The sequence below is a fragment of the Opisthorchis viverrini genome (genome assembly GCF_000715545.1).
Source record: "Opisthorchis viverrini unplaced genomic scaffold opera_v5_21, whole genome shotgun sequence".
NCBI lineage: Eukaryota > Metazoa > Platyhelminthes > Trematoda > Opisthorchiida > Opisthorchiidae > Opisthorchis > Opisthorchis viverrini.
The window spans coordinates 120,564-141,669 of record NW_008751677.1 but is presented as its reverse complement, the minus strand read 5'-3'; the positions used below and the strand labels follow the sequence as shown (position 1 = coordinate 141,669).

Genomic DNA, 21,106 nt, shown 5'->3' with positions numbered 1-21,106 from the left:
TGATCACACTGCATAGGTTGCGCTGGCTTGGCCGCGTGTTGCGTATGCCAGTCGACCGACTTCCTCGAAGGGCTCTTTTCATACAACCACGTGAAGGGTGGAAGAGAGCCAGAGGCGGTCAAACAATGACTTGGCAGCGAAGTATGAAAGCCAGTACCAGCAAGCTCAGCTGCGCTGGTCACTGCTGTCTTGCTGGATGGAGACCCCGAGACGGGCCACATCAATGGCTAGAGACATTGTCAGACATGGTCCAGTAGCGCCCCCAACGGCGTTCGCGTATCCAAGCTATTGCTTTCAATGCTCCCTTCCCAATCCCCCCACTTAACAATTCGTTGACAGTGCTGTACATAAGCACCAATTTGTCAGTTCCCGCCTGAATACGCAGCTACCTACCCACCCCCCCCCAAATCATCGGTGAACGAAACTGCGGCAGCTACAACCACTGTACGACAAGTATGCGGTTCTTACAACTTCTGCTACTGCTATTGATCTTCACGTAACATGTCACTGTCTGGACTCTGCTAAAATGGTAAATCCACTACCAGCGGACTAATATACATTTGATATCTCGGAGATGGCGCTTTATGTCCAACTTTTTTGGGGACCACATACTCGTTTCTATAAGACTCACAATGAGCACTGTATTTTTATGAAATGTGAGCATACATGGTTTCGCTGCGACGTAGTAAAGAGAATAGATCATTTTGAGCACATCCGGGACTCATAATTTGTAGCGACTACCTTCCTGTCTACTTACCCCTGGAACTAATTTTATCAGTACATCCACATAGACTGTCTATTATCTTGTTTACCCCACAATCACGAGCAGCACCTACCATTTCATCAGCACCTTAGCTACGGGGAGAGTATGTGTAGAGGTCACTCATCAGATCACGCGCCACAAACACTCAAACCACGTGACCATTCCTGTCCCACTTGCAACCTGAGCCGACAACATGTACAGTTAAACTTCTCAACCATTTTCGCTTACGCGGCTACCACTTGCGTCACGCGCCAGGATTATGAACTCCATTCAACACATCAGGTCAAGTTGTATTCATGTTCGTGCAAGTATCAAACACGAAGAGACCCCCTCTTCACAATGCACACAATAAATGGGCATACAATTAGGCTCAACGCATACCCACTCGCGCGCGCGCGGGGAGCAGGAAGTCAACCACTCTCCACAAGTCCACGGATGACTCAAGCCCCACTCGTTGTAAGTAGGCATATGAACACTATGGGAGAAACTGCCTAGATATCACATTTGCGGCGTCGGTGCTCCAATTTCGACCAATATTTCCAGAAGTATACTAATGAAAACAAATATTCCAGCAACCGAACAGGCTAGCATTAGCTTTGTGGTTGATCTGACTCGGTAAAGCCATAAAAGTATGTCCACGACAATTAATACAAGTGTGGGTGTGTCCGTCCGACGAAGCTAGGCTGTTTCAGTGCGAGGAAGTGCGAACTCCAACATGCATTACACAGTCACAGTTGAACGAGTTCAAGGCCAAGGGGAGAACGCGCGCAATGGACTGCAACACAAAGTACTTCCGCCTCAGGTAGAAAGAAATCAGAGAGAATACACATCAACCAATCAGCGGCAAACGAACGAACAAAAACTCACCTTGAAGTGATCAAGGAATCGACCGGTGATTTTATAAGGTGCATCAATTACGACGTTACACACGTACTGTGAAGAGAAGGGGAAATTAATGAAGCAATACCCGTCAAATGTCTCGAAACAAAAGATGAACAGCGAGTTAAGAATCGGAGGTAGCAAGAAGCCCCTGCAGCATCAGTAAAACTCTTACAAGGTACACGTTAGAATGGACAGTAAACGCAGCAAGAACCAAATACATGCTTACTGTGTAAAAAGGACGACAAAAAAAACCGTCAAATTTGGCCAAAACGATCGATAGAAAGGACAACGTACTCGACAGGCCAGAACTGAGAGTAGTCGTTCCTGTAGAGTAAGGATAGTCCCCAGTCGGCGGTTTTCATACGTAGCAGTCTTCCGAAGGGAAAAAAGTAAAAAGTGACACGGTTGATCACCAGTAACTAAGAGCCGAGACGTGGATACTGCGATACACAAATTAGGCATTTGATGATGCATATTCATTTTTCGGCGCTAACTTGGCCGCCTCTTTTTATCAAATAAATGTTACTCTTGTAACGAGAGTTTGCAAAGTGAGACAGAAACAGAAATTAATACCACACAGGCGACCAGGACAGAGAACAAACTGACTGTGTGCGGGAAATTTAGTTATTGAATTGGTTTGCTCTACTGTCGGAAGCACAAAACAAAGGATACAGAATTTCCGTCTTCATTACACCATGAGTTCGGAGCCCCGTCAGACCAAGACGAAGACCCTCAGTCAGACTTTTGAACGCTTTACAAGAAACCGGTTCACCAAGACGAAGAGCCTCACGTACGGAATGGCACTAGTTTCTGTTGGATCTTTTCCAGATAAACCTCGCCACTTTTGCCAGCTCCAATTCAAAGTACGCACAAACATTGACCTATTTTTGAAGAAAACAATTCCTTATCCGCATCTGGGCTCATCCTTTGTGTAAAATTTTTCTCCGTTTGGAGGTAAAACCTTAAATAAACTTTTTGACGCTTTCAACTCTCGTTCATGACAGGGAGACGGCAATACGTTTTTTTGCAAAGCCACAGAGTGATCCATAAGCAACGTTGATGCAACAATGGCCACCTTTCACACTCGGACACTTTCAACTGTTTCTGACAGGTGGAGGTGTATTGCTCGACAGTGTCGGCAGGAAATCGGTCTTCTAAGGGGCACCTGACCCTTGGCTGGAGCTGGAACAGTGATTCTATTCATATACCGCTGTCGAAAAATTTGGCAGAAATCAAATTCTGCTCAGAGGAATTATCTGTTAGCCACACGACCACTGTTGACTGGAAGAACTTTCTTCACGGAGTTTGCGCCTAGCGGCTCTTGCAGACTCCAACAGTTATCGGCGGCCCAGGTCTACACGTCGAGATCGATTGAACGCCAATATCTCACTGTAAAAACCACGCAGGGCACGTCTACAAGATGCAGAATAGACGCCAATGCGGCACACACCGATCTTTAGTGGACGGCTACTTGTGTGAGTTCGTTTGGAGGCAAAGGTACCGAAAAACGGACCTTTTCATGCAAATTATTAATGACATCCCGATTTTCACCCTCTTCAATAAAAACCAAAAGTGCAAATTTCACATCCTCTTTTTTCTAATCTTTTTTGGGTGGTGGGGCTTTTCTGGAAAAGATACATTTCTGTCGTAAAGTCTACTTCACCTTCGAGTCCACAGTCATCATCCCGCATTGTGCAGATTACAGCGCAAGAAGGTCAAGTTATTTACGAATTAGTAAGTCTACCGATTAGTACCCAGCAACATTCACTCGATTAACGCGGTTTGTGTTGGTTTGCAACTCGGAACAAGGCTTAAGCTGAGGCTGTTCCCTGAATACTGAAATCCGTATGAGGTTCATTCGAATTTGGTCAGGCCCTACTCTAAGAACAGGGATATATGGACAGCGCAGAGAGTCTGAGTGCCGGTGGGTACTGGGTTGGTGCGACTTGTTGAAACTAGTTCAAATGAGAGTCACCTATCGATCTAATGCTTTCGCGAGACCCAGTTGGTCTGTCTACTCAAACGATGCCAGTCACGGTAGTACAAAGTGGACAACGAAAAAGAAATCCACCGTATTTCTATCGAGGGGAGGTAATAGGAAAAATTTGGATCAAGGTGAACCGTCTTCTTCTGTGAGAATTGCCTTCTGAGCGTAGTCAGTGTAGTTTAGAAAAGATGAAAATTCTCTTTCATAAAGGAAACTACTTACAAGGTTGCTGAATATTCTCTGTTTGATCTGTTCAAGGTAATCGCACCTGATAATAGCCGCAGAGAACTGATCCAACTGAAAACCAATGACGTTTGTAACCAAGACATGGTCTTCGGATCATTCTTGGGAGAAAAACCGAACAGTTTTCCATTCAACAGAGTCGCTTATCTACGACCATAAGTCGTACAGCTGGTTGCTGCTAGGAGAACATCCTAGTTTTGCCATAGGAAAAGACCAAAAGTCAGGAAGTGACATCTACTATTCTCAACATGTAACAACTATGTCACATTACTTGGTCGGATTTCAGATCGTACGTAGCACTTGAGACCTATGTCCCCAACTCGTGTCAATCTAAGTTATAATGACAATTCGTCTTCAGTGATCTCATGAACGAACAGAGGCAAAGTTCCAACGCACGGATATCAAAAGCCGGCCTGCTTTACCTAATGAAGTAGTCCTTATACTCCGAAAAGAATGTAAAGCCTAACCGGCATGCTATACAGTGTGTCTCCCACAACGGTGAATTGGAAAATACTGTAAAAATTGAAACAGTTAGGCTCTGAAGAAAACCTCACGAGCGACTGAAGGTGGGGGTTCCGAACCGCGAATCTCCGGGTCCTGTTCCCACCGGAAACTTAACACAACTTTCCACATGGGCCTCGAAGAATGCCTGGACTGTTTTAGTCCAACCCACCGAAATCAGCAAATGATAGCTCATACTCTAAAGGCAGAGGTATAACGCCTTTCCGAGCCTGAGATCTATGTGGGGCAGGCAACATACGTGAGAATCGTCCACGTTAGTCACACCGTAAGGGCTGTTCGCTCAAAAAGTTATTTAGAAATTGTGACTGTCTTAAAACCAGTTCAGCACCTCAAAAAAACCTTCATATGATGTGAGTTCTGATACTGTGCAGTCAAGTCACTAAAGTGTTGCACCAAACTCAAGGTTGAAAATATTCACACCAAAATGGCATGATACTACTGTGCTTACGTCAAAATAGTTCACACCGCAGAACGCATGGGACCACTTTTGTTTTGACAAGTCACAACACGTCAACCATCTGACAGGAATTCTCTCTCTCTCTCTCAAGTGTAATAATTAAACAATGTCCTCGCACGAGCATTCACACGAAATGACCATGTCAATAGCGCTTGAACTGATTAGGCCAGCGTCAGTGTTGCGTGGCATGTGTTGCATCTCCACACACAGACACACACACCTACACACATCGGAAAATTACGAACCGCACATTTTCACATGGGGTAAGCCTTCCTTGAAAAGTCCATAAAAGTGTGAATCGAAGAGTGGATGCGTGAACGAGTTCGCCACTTTGCAGAATACCGACCACGGGTAGACCAAAGTGAATACACATTCCATTCGTTGTGACAGGTTCGACCGTCTTGTAGATTTCCTACTTCCAGCAGTACACAGAACCACACAGGAGTTAGGTATAATTATCGACTTCGGAGAGGAGGAAACATCTGGCCTCCATACACGAATGGATGAATGAACGGTAAATTGCATGAAAATGGAACCTATCCAAGCGAGTTATAATGAGGTTGCTGTCTCTTTTTACTTAATGTAATCCAACCGGTACAAAGGGGTCACATGTGATCTTATGAAGTCATCGGATACTGCAACCAGCAAATGAGAACAAGACAGACGGTATACTACAGCTAGAATGATCACCATGACTGGAAAGTTCGGCGGGGTGACATCCCCCGCAGACGTGGGGCTTTCGATGAGGTTGAACGACAAACCGTTCAAGTGGAAATACACCCAGTGACGAAAAACAATAGCTGATTCGTGTCAATCTTTCGCAAGCTGCAGCAGTTTCATTGCAATAAACCCAGAGTATGGACCAGCGGGACGTTGTTAGCCAACCGCTGCCTCGCGGTTGGGCTTTTGAACCAAAGGTCCAGTTTTAAGCGCACTGACGACCACAAATTCCACACTTACAAATAATCTCATGCGACACCGGCAGTTGCGTGGCAACATCGACCGGGGCGAGATGGCTCAGTGGTTACAGTGCGAATTTACTGACCGGAAGGTCTGTGGTTCGAACCCGACCTTTGTCTCTCGACTTCCCCTGTCTATGCTTGGGTAACCTGGCAGTATCTCAGTCCTCGTGCTTCCTTCTGACGGTATGGCAGTTAGGCACCGAAAGAGTGCCTAACTACTGCTAACGCCTCCCTTCTACCTCACACACTTCCTCCTTTCCCCCATCCACATCCCGTAGCTAGCAGCATCTCCGTAGGCCCATTCCTAAGAACTGACACACACATTCGCCGCTCATTGCAATATCTACGATTGTCTCGGCCACCACAGCCACAGACACTTCGAAATCATTCTTCAACCCTCGATGCTCAGTTCATTTGGTAGCCTTTAATGTTCGGGGTATGAAACAAGCTCGACAGCAGACTGCTGTAGCACATAGGCTGGACTCGTTTTCTATTGGTGTACTGTCTCTCTGAAACGAGGATTCAAGATCCAGGTTATCTGGTTGAGTATTGGAGGTGTGGTCACCTCGGAGTTTGTGTCGTAGGTCCCGCTCCGTGCCCCATTTCTGTCCACTTTCCATTAATAGGAACTGTTTGAGTACTGCGTGGAAGCACCAGTGTTCTCGTTTGGTGCTGCCGTCAGTGACTGATTTCGGTTGATGAGAAACATAGACAAGGAAACAAACGCAAAAAAACGGATATTGACGTACGGAGTCTGAATGCAAACCAATCAGTATGTAGTTGCCCAGATCCAGACACTTCTCCAGAAACGACAAGTGGCCAATATCTAGACCCACGCGTGGCATCGGAAATAGGCAAGTATGGATAGTACAACACCATATTAGAGATCGGGTAACTATACTGAAAAGTGGAGTATGTTTCTGGGGTGGTCACGTGATCATGTTGATAGACAAGCCAGTAACTACAAGGCTTCGCTGAGCTTGAAACAGCTCAATGTTTAAGGTATGAACTTAGTGGCCGCAAGTTCGAACCCAAAATCGGTACCTCCAGTGCTCCTGTCCGGGCTTTGGCCACTTGCCAGTACCTCAGTCCTCGTGCTTTCTTCAGGTGGCATTGAAGTTATGCATCGAAAAATGATTGAACGATTATGACTATCACTACATGTCATCATAAGAAGGGCATCCATACATGGATTTGCATAAACGAACAGACTGGGCGCGACTAACGACTACGTGAATCATATTTCGGAAACTTAATGTACCTGAACGAACTTTTCTGAGCGGTTCGTAATAAACCTCTGAAGTGTAAGAAGGAATGTACGACGGAATCAATCAATAAACTCAAGAGTCACGACCGATCAACTGCGAGTGTTGTTCCAAACGGCACATCGATCGTACTACTTACAATTTGCACCAACAGTCTACGATAGGCTCGGTGAGTGATTTGCTTCTGTTGTATCCCCTTCCATCATTTGGTTAGGATGTACTTCACCACATCGCCTCTCGTCCCTGACCAATATAACACACAGAACAACTTACGGTCATCTAACCTCCACATTCGTTTAACATCAACGCTTTCCCTGTGCTTCAGAATATTCTGGTATTTTTTTCATAAAGGAAACTACTCACAAAGTTGCTGAAAACTCTTCGATAACCCACCACCGGTTTCGCCCTTCTTGGGGCCCATCAGGTAGGCACAGTCCCCGAGTTTCCGTCAACCTTATGTTCTACTTGAACCCAAATTGGAATGTTTTCGAGAAATACGCCTATTTGCAAATCAATTTGGTTTTCACGAGAGACTCAACCGAATCTCTCGTTTATGATATTCTGCGATATCTCAAATATCGTGCCAAATGAATCATGAGGCGGACTGTGTGCAGCACATTCAGTTGTAGAATATCATAAATGAGAGATTCAGTTGAGTCTCTTGTAAAAGCCAAATTGATTTGCAAATGAAAGTATTACTCTGGCTTCTTTTTTCCCTCTCTGCTGGCGGCAACGCTTCCGTTCAGCAAGACATCCACAACCTTTCTTAGTGTGAAGCCTTTTCGCTGCAAATATAACAGTCGTCCAGATTCCCGTTGGACACCACGTTTCGCGCTTCTTTGCACTGAGTTTCCAGTTTTACAGTCAATCAGTCGTTTGGTTCTCACTCCAATCAATTTGAGAGCCTTGGTCATCGCTAGCTTCACCGACTGTGGTCTAACAGCTTTGTGGCTCAGCAGTATCAGCCTTCCGAACGGGCTATATCTTTGCGTCACCTATTCGTAGTCCAGGCTGTCGGGTATGACTTGACAAGCGCTGGTGGTACACTATAGGCAAACTAGTCCGGTACCGGAACCGGTCCAGCGACTCTCGCAGATTTATCATAAAGATAACTGAGCATCCTCACTCCCATCGTCCGACCACAACCACTGAGGTCAGTCAGTAGGTTACTCATTCCGACCAGAGTCTCCTTCGAGGCGGCTGAATTCGGCCCAACAGGGCCTATTCCGAGTGCCTTCGTTCGAACCTTGATGATTCGTCAAGGTCGTTAACTAGCGACGCCACTGTTCAGACCAGCTGCCTCTGCTATATCCCCAACTTCCATCCTCAAAAGTCACCTATCCTGGTGATAGCAAGGGGCAAAACTAGGCAGCCGCACACGAGGTTGCGTACCATCAACAGCGGACTAATGTAAGGTCAGAGGCTGGGCTGCGGTAACAGATACTATTTTCTCGTTGCGAGGTGGTAGCGTCCTGTGGTAAAACCCAGCCACAACTTGACACTCTTAATCTTAATGTTCCGAGGACTCGCATTCTGCTAATAAACCCATCACATGTCAAGGTTCGGCCCCGTTCCAACAGGCATCGGACATTGAACCCTACAGTTCGAAGGACAGTGTGATGGGCTTTGCTGCAAGTCTCATAGGCTGTGCTTGAGCGAAGTCTTCCGTGGCATCACATTTCACCACACTGGATTCCGCGTCGCAAGGAGCTTGAAGCTCGTCAGCCGGTGCATCACTAGATTGTGATGCTTAGTGTGAGAAACTTGACATCCAGTGAAGAAGCAAAAATCCCAAATACTCAAACACGCCACGATCCAAATAACCTCGAGCAAGCTGGCAAGGGAATAACTAGGCGAAAACTAGCCTGCCTGACAGCAAAAGGATACGAAACAAATCGAATGCACCGGGAGCGTAGACAACAACATCGTCTGGTCCAGGCTCGCGCAGTCCGTACGAGTCCAGACTGCCCATCGAGAACTGTGTGATTCGCAGGGTGTTCGGCATATACGGTATACCACAGTTAGTCCAGCCAAAATCTGACTGGGTCGGGGATTCAGCAGTAGTCACTGCAGCATGGTTTTGATTCGTTTCCGAGGGGGTCGTCTGGTTCTAGAAAGGGTAATAGATGAAAACAAAGCGCGATTAGAAGCAACACGACTACTTCGACTTAACCCAAAATTTGACTAGTCGAAACGGTAAAGTACAATAGAAAGTTGAAGGACATAAAGACGATGAAATGCTGAAGGATGGTGTCATTTTGGACGTTGATTAACGCATCGCACAATTTTTATATTGCCACGATTGTCAACAGAATTGTAAGCCAAAAAGAAGGCATCCATAGAGGATCAGTTGAGAACAAGGTGAAACCAAAATATGGTAAACAACTTTGTGTATCATGTTCTCAAGCAAACATGGACCTACGGGCGCAGCATACGGCTCAAGAGAGCTAGCTGCGTTTCAAGTTACCTTTGGTTAACAAAGCGCAACACCATCTAGTCGGATGGACGTGAGTATACTTGATCCAACAAAACTCACGAATTAAGTTTAGGAACATCTTCCGCTTCGTACAGTATGTAATGGACATGAGTGTAAAAAACGCTTTTGCACATGTTCATTTATTAGTTACCAATTAAATAATTAATAATTATTAATTACGAATTCTCAATGATCTCGTGAGAAAATTGTTAGGGATGAACACAGGAGATGTACGATTCCTGTGGGACGGGGTGATAGATAGAAGTGTAATAAACGCTCCTTTGCGTCCGATTTTAGAGATTTTTGTCAAGCCTCAACAGTCGAGCAAGAGACAACAGATGTTGCATTCGTATGAAAGGCACGCAAAAAAATGTTCACTAACGAAACGTCAACTTTGAGACTGGCAAAGAGAAACCCTATGTCTTCATTGACGCGCTAACTTGGTACCAAGAAACAAATTCTGCGGGCTAATTCCATCTTAAGAGCCTCGTCCAAGTCAATTGAAAGCGAACTATTTTTATGAGTGCAGCTAGAACCATTTACTCTGGAGCACCTTCGACTTGTATTCACAGATAGCCTGATGCTCTTGTCATGAAATACTCGCGCTTCAAAGTTGCGAATTGCTCCAGTCCTTAGAAAGAACGCCTACATCTTGCTGTCATCTAATGACATTTAAGTCAGAATCAGTGGACATCGTCAATGCGCAAACCACATTTTACGTATCTGGGCTGGTGCATTTATACAAGACAAGAATCAACCGCCCTGTTAGCAGCAGATGGCGTACCTATGATGGTCACCTCACCATGAGTGTGCGCGTGGAAGGACGTTCGACAGTGGAAGACAAAGGTACCAGCTACTTATTCGAGCGTCGAAACACTAATGTCGCCACAGCTAACGGAGTCAATGGCAAAAAAGGACACCAACTGTACACTAATGTCGCTACAGCTAACGAAGTCAATGGCAAAAAAGGACACCAACTGTACTGGCATCGTGGGTGGATTTTGGTTAGCCAGCCGGTGTTCTTCGTTTGACGCAGGCCAAAGCGGATAAAAGAATGAAACCGGATCCAGGTGTCTACAGGGAGATTATATAACAGCAGCGCCTTAACCAGGTGGAGAACATCGGACAGGTGATATGCGAGACAAAACCCACTAGTTGAGGGGCACATTTTGGATAGCTCATTGTAGGTCATAACGCGACCTGATCTATGGGAACAACTGGGACGAATAATATTCACAAGCACCGACCATATTTACAATTGTGGTCAAATATAGGCGGAACAACCAACTCGTTCACGGATTAAAAGGCTCTATCGCAGTTTACGGGAATCGCCACGGTTGGTTGGCGGTATGCATGGCGCTTCTCAAGCACTGGAAACAACGTGAAGAAGATTGATCGAAATCCTGCGTGGTAATCTCGGAATTGCATCCCACGTGATGAAGTCACACGTATTATTGGACCTAGAAGTCGCGTTACAAATGGAGTAGGGCCTATATGCATGCGGTTAGAGTCCTCGTTCGGGGTACGCCAAAGTGTTCACACATCTTGATCGATACTAATACTGTTACTTTGTTTCAGGGGTTGGCGGGGCTGAAATTGACAAAGTCCTCTGACCTCTTCCAGAAGAGTTCGTCATATCCTGATTATTTCACAGTTTGCGGGACGAGCAGAGAAAGCAGTGACTTTAGGGTAGAAAGTTTCTTCTTCGGGAGTGTGATAAACCGAGGAGGAAATGTCTTGGAAATTTCCAGAACCGTTACATATTTCGTACCATGTTGCCTCGAGAATTGCAACAAAGTTTCCTTAGTTGAAAGATGGCATTTTTCTGACAAAGAGTCAATTGTTGCCTAGGTTAAAGACAATACAGTTTACCCTTACCTTATGATGTCACTCTTCGTTTGTTTGGGGAAAATAATGAGAGAGGGCAAACAAATTCAGTCGAAACGTTTGGCTCCAAGTGTCAATAATGCCCGCGCAAAACAAAAAACGGAGGAATAGCCCCAAAATAACATTGTAGAGGAAAACGTACTTCTACGCGCACCAGATAGGTCATATTCTGTAGCCCAACACATAGGTTTTGGGGTCATTTGACCAAATCTTCACACTGCGTCAGGTGCGAGAACAACGCCATACGTATAGGCGACCCACAATTCTAGTATTCCTGGATTTCCGAGGCGCATTCGACGCGGTTGATCGGTCTGTTCTTCTTGAGACGCTTGCCCACCAAGGAATGCCCCGGAAGTTTGTAAACATAATACGTTCTCTGTATTCTCAGACTTCCGGACGTGTGAGAGTGTACGGAGAGCTCTCCAAAAGCTTCCGTACACAAAACGGTGTCCGTCAGGGATGCCCACTCTCCTCATTCCTGTTTGACTTTGCGATCGATGAACTAATGAGACGAGCGCTGGATCGTCTCCAAAACCCTGGTGTTCGAATAGCCTGTCGATCTGGAGTACTCAGACGACATCATTCTCATCTTCGAAGAGGAGGAGAAGGCGCAGGTCTGTTCGGATGAACTGACCAAAGTCCTTTGCTATGCACTTTGCACCCACAAAGTGTAAGGTCATGCTTGTAGACGTACAGTCACTGAACACGCCCCTCACAATCCAGGGAGAGGTACTGGAAGTTGTGGAGCGTTTTAGATTGTAGTGTGAAAGATGAGGTGAATGCACGAATCTGCAAGGCTCGGACCGCGTTTGCTAACTTGAGACACCTGTGGCGTCAGAATGGTTTATCCCTGAATTTCAAGGGACGTGTGTATCAAGCCAGTGCTGGCTGTTTTGTTGTATGGTTGTGAGACTTGGCCTATTCGAGCAGCGGAACCGAGACGTATTCAGGCATCCGACCATCGTTACCTCAGAACCATAATTCGTGTGGGTTGTAGTCGGCAAATCCCGTGATGAGGCAATTAGAAAGGGCGTTTTCGGTTGTGCAACGGCTGCCAACAGATGTCAGTGGCACTAAATCCCTTCTCCGTCCACCTTTATTCTTTTCTTTACACTAAGGCTTTCAAATAAATCATGGTTGAAGTGAAGCAGGGAAGCATCGGTGCTGAACACTGATGTCATGCCGTCGATGATGATGATGACTTTGGGATCATTATTTGGGATGACTTCGAGTTAAGGCACTATAGTACCTATATTCTTCCATTTTTTAAGGAAGTCATCCATTGTGCTTTTACTGATGAAACATATATGCTGCAAGACGGACGCCGGCGGCCATACGGTGGAAACAAACCTAGGTTGTCTAAAAGGAGTCCGGGATTGTGTCCATCCGGTTAAGTGGACTGAGTGCAGCCGCCTTTGATCCGCTTACCTTACCGGCACCTCCGGTTTCAAATGAAAATGGTCCAGTTGTGTTCAACGGTGCATCAAATTCGAAGTATCCAATGCCCTCGAGGGAATCAGGGCTTCTGACCACTAAAGCAGAGGCACCACCTCAGAAAGGACGTAAGCGGTATCAGCGCCACAAGAATTTGAATAAGTTGTTCCCCGTGAACAGTGATCACGACGATGAAAGAAAGATTTGATTTAACTTTCCAGAACCGAAGTATCAGGTTGCGGCCATCGTAGGGCACTGTTGCGGAATCCCGAGAGCAGCGAACTCGCTCTACTGTGGTCTGTCCTGTGGAGAAGACCGTGTACACTGAAGCATTACAGAACAAATGATTCGACATTGGAAGGTGGTCCCAGCGTGACCGAAGAAGGTGATGTAAAACCGATTTTCGGAGGCTTACTGGTTGCAGAAGGCAGGTGACGATATAGCGAGTATAACTAATAATAATAATAACTAATAATATACAGAGCCCAAAGCGCCTATTACAGTGTTTGCTCTTTTGTGTATACAGGCGTTGAAAATTTACAGCTTTTGGTTTTCAGTGTATAAATTTACGGCGCCCATTCATTGTGCGGTGCCAAATGATCGCCCACATTAGGACGGGGTGATGCACAGTGGTACGAACACAGTGAATGAAGTGAAACAGCAGTGTCGAAGGAAAAACAACGCACCTGAAGAGAGGCCAAGCTGGTGACCAGGAATGAATCAACAGACCGCGAGCGCCGCAGGGGCTTCACTCTGTGTGGAGACCCCGAATGCACTTGGTTTTCCTCCAGTGATTCCATCCGTTTCAATATTCTGCAAGAGGTGGATGAAACAGAACAAGAGACTTAAAGGAGTAGTGAATGCCGAAGACGGAAAATGGACAAGCGGACATAAAGACCATAAAAGGGTGAGCTTTCCTGCCCCTTTCTTGTGGCTTCGACAACTGACGAATGCCCTAACAGATCACCCTCCCCCACATTACTATGTATATTAATACGGACGAGACGGCTCAGTAGTCCGAACCCTACTCCTGCCTTTCGACTTCCCCTGTTCTTGACTTGGGCAGCCTGGCAGTATCCCAGCCCTCGTGCAGCTAGACATAGAAAGGATGATACAGCTTGGGCGAGACGGCTCAAGTGATTAGAGCACGAATTTACTAACCGGAAGATCCGTGGTTTGAACCCGACTTCCGCCTCGCGACTTCCCCTGTCTATGCTTGGGCAACCTGGCAGTAACCCAGCTCTCGTGCTTCCTTCGGGTGGCATGGCAGCTAGGCATTGAAAGTGTGCTACAGCTGAACGATTGTTGTTATCGATTGTAGCTGAACGGATCGCGAAATGTGGAGCCCTAAATCTTACGAAGTTCAAACTATAACGATCCACAGCCACTACGGTGATCCCTCATTTTTCACGAGGGTCACGATCTAAAAATCCGAGACATACGGGGGGGGAGAGAATCCCAAAAAGGGTTTTTACGGTACAAACCACAACACACTGTCCTCGCGTAGTATTTCGTGATGTGGCGTATATTCGATGTCTTTATTTAGTAGTGACATCCGAGTGCAGCATAGTTTGTTCTTTCTCCAACCACTGCCAAAAACCATTCAGCTGTCGCACCCTTTCGGTCCTAACTGCCATGCGACCCGAAGGTTGCACGAGGGCTGGGATACTGCCAGGTTGCCCAAGCTTGGACAGGTGTAGCTGAGAGGCAGAGATCGGGTTCGAACCACGGACCTTCTGGCCAACAAAATCGCGCTCCAACCACATGGGCCATCTCGCCCCATATCTAAGGCGGCAGCCCACTTATGGATAGCTTGAAGTTTCATTTGGCACTTACATCCGGCCTTGTCACAGGCCACAGAAAGCGCAAGGCGATATTGCAGATATTGAGGTCAAAACAGAAAATTGTATATTGTACCTAGCATAAACGAGACCATCAAGACCGTGTGGTGCGAAGAACAAGGACACCACTGATAAATGCTGTTTGCTTCTCCTCTACCGTGAGTACGGTGGCCGGCAATCAGCCACCGGGTTAGCCAATATCATCATTCATTCAATTTCCTGTTCATTTACACCATGCTCATCCAAGTATGTTAAATACTGCTCCCTTAACAAAAATCGTTCAGCTGTAATACACATCCGGTGCTTAGCTGCCATGCTACCCGAAGGAAACACGAGGGCTGGGATACTGCCAGGTCGCCCAAGCCTAGACAGGGGAAGTCGAAAGGCAGAGGTCGGTTTCGAACCACGGACCTTCCGGTCAGTAAATTCGCGCTCTAACTACTTTGTCCATCTCACCTCTTAGCCGGAGTAGTGTGGCAAATGCTAACCTTCAAAATAAAAACGCTGTCCCCAACAGTGAAAAGAGTGGAATGGCAGTCATCGGACAAAAGTACAGTATGGAGAAAGCGAAAAATGGAAAAGAAGCAATCTGAGATGGTCAGAGAATGAAGTATGAAGGCGCGCCCACCCCTCAAATTCACAGATGAATGCTAATGAGTATCGAATGAGGAGGAAGTCAGACATTCACTGACCGGAATGCCCGTGGTTCGAACCCGACCCCTGCCTCTAGACTTCCCCTGTCTAGGCTTGGGCAATCTAAAAGTATCCCAGCCCTCGTGCAGCCTTGAGCGACCTGGTAGTATTTCAGCTCTGGTGGTTCCTTCGGGTGGCATGGCAGCTGGGCACCGAACACTGACGTCGTGCTATCCGTGAGGATGATGGTTCGTCAAGAAAATGCCTATTCCGCAAAGACCTTTTCCCCAAGTCAGGTTTAACAGGCCCAGAACTCCAAGGCTATCAACTCAAGATGGTGAACGAAACTGTGGCAGCTACAACCACTGTACGACAATCACGCGGTTAGTACAGCTGATGATGGATGATGTAACCAATACAAATTCTACATTAAGACTATTGGTCTTCTGTGCATGGCGGCCCCACTGAAAAGCAGGATAGTTCTACGAGAAATCACTATTCCTTCACTGCATTCCGCTAACTGGGCCACCGTATCTCCGATTCTCTCTGTTCTCAACATGGTTGGACAGGACTGCTACAGTGGGAATAAACATCAGTGAAGGATATTGCGGTGGTACGTCAGTTAGAAACTCCAAAACTCACCTCGAAAGTAATTCAGTTGTAGAGATTCCTTCTGTTCTTTTGAACTCTCTAGAAAAGGGAGATAACGTAGAGTCGAGTGAGTAGCAAAATTTAATTCCGGCTTCAGCACGTCAGTAGAAAGTCACTGGAAAAGTACTAGACCATGCATGTACCGTTCAGTCTGAGGTAATGTTTCAATCACACCAAATGAATAAAATTTAACCAAGAAAGAATGAACACTATCAGGAATTTGAGAACATCGGTCCCCTTTTGGGGGCATGTAGTCACGTTCCAAATCCTTACTGGCGAAAAGTTCACGGAAGGCAGCTCATGATACGAAAACTGGGAATTAAGCAGTGCGATCGAAATGGGTGCTACAGGGTCCATGTGATTCTGCTTGTGCGTCGTTGGAAGCTCTACATAACACAGAACGTAACAGCTCCCAGTAGCGAGCATGCTGTCACTTTCTAACCGGATTGGCTAGCTAACCTTAGTCGGTCGCTGTACGCCAGACTCTTATTGGGTAAGTTTCGCAAAGAGCGCTGGGGCAATATTGCTCAGGTGTGCTTACCTTATCTCTGTTTAAAGAAACGGGCACCGTTCCTGAAGACAAGATTTTTCGCCCTCCACTTCTTTCCATTCGGCACTTAGACACCATTGCTTACAACTGATGTATTGTTGACTGACCAATGGTTTTTCTGATGTTAACGGTGGAACTTGGGGGGATAGCATCTGGCCGGAGAAGTCCAGAGTAGAGTCTAGTCCTCAAATTCTCGATTGTCCGTACCCGGTTCTGAGTTTCTTGAAACTAACTTATAGTAATATCTACAGTGTGTTTTGTAGACCGTGAAGTCTAGATTCCATCCTTCAAGTGGAATCATGCCACGCTGGAAAGCCAAGGAGCGGTGGATAGCTGTTTCATCACCGTTAGGAATTACCACCGTCGCGTATCCGACGAAGAAGACGCGTACTAGAAGGTTTCGAAAGTGGGGGATGAACAAAGGCAGTTGATCAGCCGTGTGATTAATTGGTATCTAGACGAGATGCCTCACTACTTACACTTCCACAGCGCAGCTCACGTTTGGAATTAACCAGCTGCTCGAGTGAAGACTGATTTCGAACAATTATTCGGACAACCACCTTGACTTGCCACAGGCTGTACAGCGTAGTCTTGGGTGGGGTAACTAACAATAACAGAGTGAGAAACCCTCAAATGTGATTATCATTTGCTTGACCACGGTCGCGGCAATGGTGTTCGGCGGATTGAAGACACAGAGTTACACAAGTGTCGGTTGCAAGATATAGTCGACGGATCGAAATGATTCAGAAGGTGAAAGTTCTTCCACAAAGAATCTAATCAGTAGCGAAAGAGAAACGTAGACAGTGCTGACTCCAGTAATTCGGGAGAGTTGTTTAGGCTTGAGCAGCCTGAAAATGTATGATTCTCTGCGTCTCTTCCTCTGCCTCTCGGGTTCCCCTGTCTAGGCTCGGGCAACCTTCGGGTGGCATGGCAGTTAGGCACCGAAAGGGTGCTACAGTTGAACGATTCTGCGCTTCTTTCGAGCTTTATGGCAGCAACGCATAAAAAGGTTAACGACTTAGTGTACAAAGAACCAACGGGAAGGTCAGTGAGGCTTACTTATAACATCCAGCTACCTTGACCATGTGATACGGATCAGAACCATCGGATGTGAACGTGACGTCATCTGGGGGAAAAACGATGAAACGACGTGAAGTAAAACATTCCCATAGTATGGCAGGGGTCGAAAACGAGGGAACAATGATGTTCCTCCAGATTACATGCACATCTCCCAGATATGGATCCCAACACATAATCAACCATAACTGGCCACTCAATGATAAAAAGTAGGTAGATGAAGACAGGTCTTTAAAACATTACGGGAGTCGAGTACTCTCACCAATGTAGATAACCATCATAGAATTCAAGAAGGGTGGATCTTCTAAAAAGTGGAGGAATACACAGTGTCGCCATGGAAATACTCTAAAATAGCACCTGGTAATCAGTGAACATCGATAGACGATTAACTATAAGGTTTTTAATTAGGTGCCCAAGTTGATTGAATACTTACACATCTGGGCAACCTGGTAACCGCACAACAGTCAGGTTATTTCGCCTGAACAATCGTCGAACTTCGCGAACAACTGAGCAACGAAACTGGTCATTTGATCACATTCAGGAGATGTGGTCGGGTCCTAGAAAGCTGAACCATATGAGGCCTTTCGGTCTGACTGGGGCGAACAACTGAGCAACGAAACTCGTCATTTGATCACATTCAGGAGATGTGGTCGGGTCCTAGAAAGCTGAACCATATGAGGCCTTTCGGTCTGACTGGGATTAACCAAGTAGACGAAAAGGCTTGTCGAAATGGCGTGATATTCAACTATATGCCTGCCTAATGTTCTTTTCTTGAATTTCCAGGCTTTGAATCACGTAGATACATACCTAGACTCATAGCGCATTTCTGAACCCACCGGCTTTGTCAGCATTGTGTACATTATAGTGAACGACTGAGGAGCTGGGGTTTTCGAAAAACTAGCTGCTAAGGGATTAGTACTGGCGACCCATAAACTGAAGAGTTAACAATTGGCATCTCCTGTTGGTCATCAAGCCGCACGATCCGCAAAACAGATCTCAGCAGAGTCAAGTTGGCAACCACAAGACAGTTCCCTCGCGGAATGCTCACAAAAGGCATGTAACAATTCGACGGCTTTACAGAGACTCACCACCATGAGCGGCGAAATCGCAAGAGTGCTTCCTCAATGTCTCTAGTGTGGTAACGTACGGAGCTCCTTCTACAAGCTGAAACAGAAAGGCAAAAGAACCGACCACTGCTGATCCAATTCGATTAAAAAGTTCATGAAACGAATGATAAACCGGTATCACACGATTAACTTTTCAGTAACCCTAATTAAAGGAAGGCCATACTCTCAGACTAATAGTAAACGTAGATTCCTTGTTGAATGAAGGCAGCGGTTGATGGAATTTCAAGCATCTGCGAGATTTGGGTAGGTCGATAGCAACATCATCATCATCCTCGAAGACGGCAACATGCCAGTAAGGGAGACTAGATCCCAACCACCACAAAGCCATCCAGGAAAAGGTCCTAGTAAGAGGCTAGACAAAAGAGGAGGACTAGGGACTTACTGTAAAAAGCCTTATGTCCCTAGCGAAGATGGCCAAGGGCGAGGTACCTGCACCTTCCAAAAACAGTGACAAAAACAGCTGAGCTTCAAATCGGGCGCGCGTAAGAAGTGAAAACCTTACCACATTATGCAGCTGTCAATGTAAATAGACCAAACCACAAAACCAAGCTCCCCATCATCAAAATGGTACACTGAGGTGCCGATTACTGAGTTAAGACCCTGTGCTTTGAAGGTTTAAACTGCATAATGAAACTGAATGGGAAAACAGTCAACATTCTATCTAGAGCAGTCTGTGCACGACCTCAAATAACGGAACCTCATTCGCAAAAACTAATTCTACCCATCTACTCCAGATGTGATTCATACACTCGCATTCGTGGTACGTTGGAGATAAGACTCATGATTCATGACAAATCTGATTAATGCAGATAGAAGAATTCTTTGATGAAAAACTGTAGAAGAACTTTTGGGTAGCTTAATGTGACCAAGACTGAAATAAAAAAGATTCACGACGTCCGATTGTAGTTCTCGTTGGTTAATTATATGTGGAAAAGCCAAAACTCCTTTGAAGTCGGGAAAACACCACGGCCGGTCGGCGGTATGTCTGGCGCTGCTCAAGTACTTGACACAATGTGAAGATGTGGTCAAGACACCCCACTGTCCTGGAGCTCTCAAACCTGCGTCTCTTGTGATGGGGTCGGATATCGCGGTATTAGTGAGCCTAACAGACGCATAACAACAGGGGTACCCCTGCGCTTGGAGCCATCGCATCGGATACCTTAAAGACTCAATGACTGATCGATCGCAGGTTGCTGGAACACAATATTGTCCCCAAATTAGGCCACACAAAAACCAGTCAAGGCGAAACACAAAGAATCACCACCGTCTTCGAGCAACGCTTGTGGAAGCTCACCCAGCCCTGCGACCTGATGTCGTTTCAAGGCGTGAAGGCATATTAGTGCTTCGGAAACTGAGGGAGGTCTTATGCTCATAGAGCACGATTAGAGTTGAGGGCATCGAATGAATGAAGTAGGTACAGAGACAGACGGTCAAAATATCCAGTCTTGCGGTAAAGACAGTGCGGTTCTTGGTGCATGTTACACTATCCTCCCTGACCTCACTCGGAGTTGTTTTTTTAGTGCCGTTTTGCGTATTGGGTGACAAAGTTTCATGGCATTCCTAGCCGTTTGGTTCTTTCAGGCTTTTCTGTCTGTACGCACAATACGCTTCAGCTGACCTACAACAGCTAGTTCGCTCGTATTATGCTCAGTGCTTGAAAGAACACGAAGTCTCGCATCGAGCAGCGATAGAGATTTTTCCATAGTTTTGTGCTTATTTGGTATTTCAAAAGAAACACCACATGCCTAGTTCCCTGCTGTACCAATACTGGTGCGTGTTTTGTCCCAATTACGACCGACGACTCCCAGAGGTACGTCCTTCAAAGCTGCACATCGGCTGATTTTATAACCTAACTTTTAGATTAAACAGTTGAACTGGGAGCAAATCCTGATTGTCCATGCTGTGACATGGGCAAATAACTTCAGGTTCCTGTTTGTTCAATCGATCACTCCTCACGATGAAGACAACTCGTTTATTCAGGCGAACCAAAACCGCAAAAATACTGGACAATTTAGGTTAGTTTCACCACGTTAGCTATCCCGACTGTGCAGTTTACCGGTGTACACGACTAAGAAATGAATCAAAGAACTGACGTTCATGACGTTCACTAGTAAACCGTGGACGAGGTCCATGACATCGGGAAACTTGGAAACGATTAATCAGGCAGATCAAGCGAGCATGGGATAGCTTGTGAGGAGAATTGTTTATTGATTCCAAAACGACTAATAAGCTCACACAATCCATTCCTAAATCAACGAGATTTCGCGGAAGTGTGACCATTTTAGCCTACAGTGGAAACGGACCTTGAAGTTCCGTTATGAGTTCGTTGTATATATATATATATATGTA

At 46.0% G+C, this 21,106-nt stretch overlaps 2 protein-coding genes across 2 annotated transcripts in view; one reads left to right on the top strand and one right to left on the bottom strand.

The window, feature by feature from the left end:
* The window catches only part of T265_12884 (hypothetical protein), a gene marked incomplete at both ends in the record, with an annotated part of 38,765 nt that overhangs the window by 5,669 nt on the left and 11,990 nt on the right, over window positions 1–21,106 (bottom strand). The window contains 8 exons of the mRNA XM_009166059.1: window positions 1,631–1,793; window positions 1,940–2,064; window positions 6,566–6,642; window positions 8,969–9,191; window positions 13,565–13,691; window positions 15,995–16,042; window positions 17,613–17,679; window positions 18,719–18,794. Of these exons, the coding sequence (XP_009164323.1) occupies window positions 1,631–1,793; window positions 1,940–2,064; window positions 6,566–6,642; window positions 8,969–9,191; window positions 13,565–13,691; window positions 15,995–16,042; window positions 17,613–17,679; window positions 18,719–18,794 (906 nt within the window). The remainder of the gene's footprint in view (window positions 1–1,630; window positions 1,794–1,939; window positions 2,065–6,565; window positions 6,643–8,968; window positions 9,192–13,564; window positions 13,692–15,994; window positions 16,043–17,612; window positions 17,680–18,718; window positions 18,795–21,106) is intronic.
* T265_01860 (hypothetical protein) lies at window positions 6,255–14,159 on the top strand (the record flags this gene model as incomplete). The annotated part of the gene is given in 6 exon segments (XM_009165986.1): window positions 6,255–6,312; window positions 7,407–7,630; window positions 11,678–11,712; window positions 12,207–12,310; window positions 12,327–12,430; window positions 14,046–14,159. The coding sequence occupies 6 exon segments, from the start codon at window positions 6,255–6,257 to the stop codon at window positions 14,157–14,159; spliced, it is 639 nt and encodes a 212-aa protein (XP_009164250.1).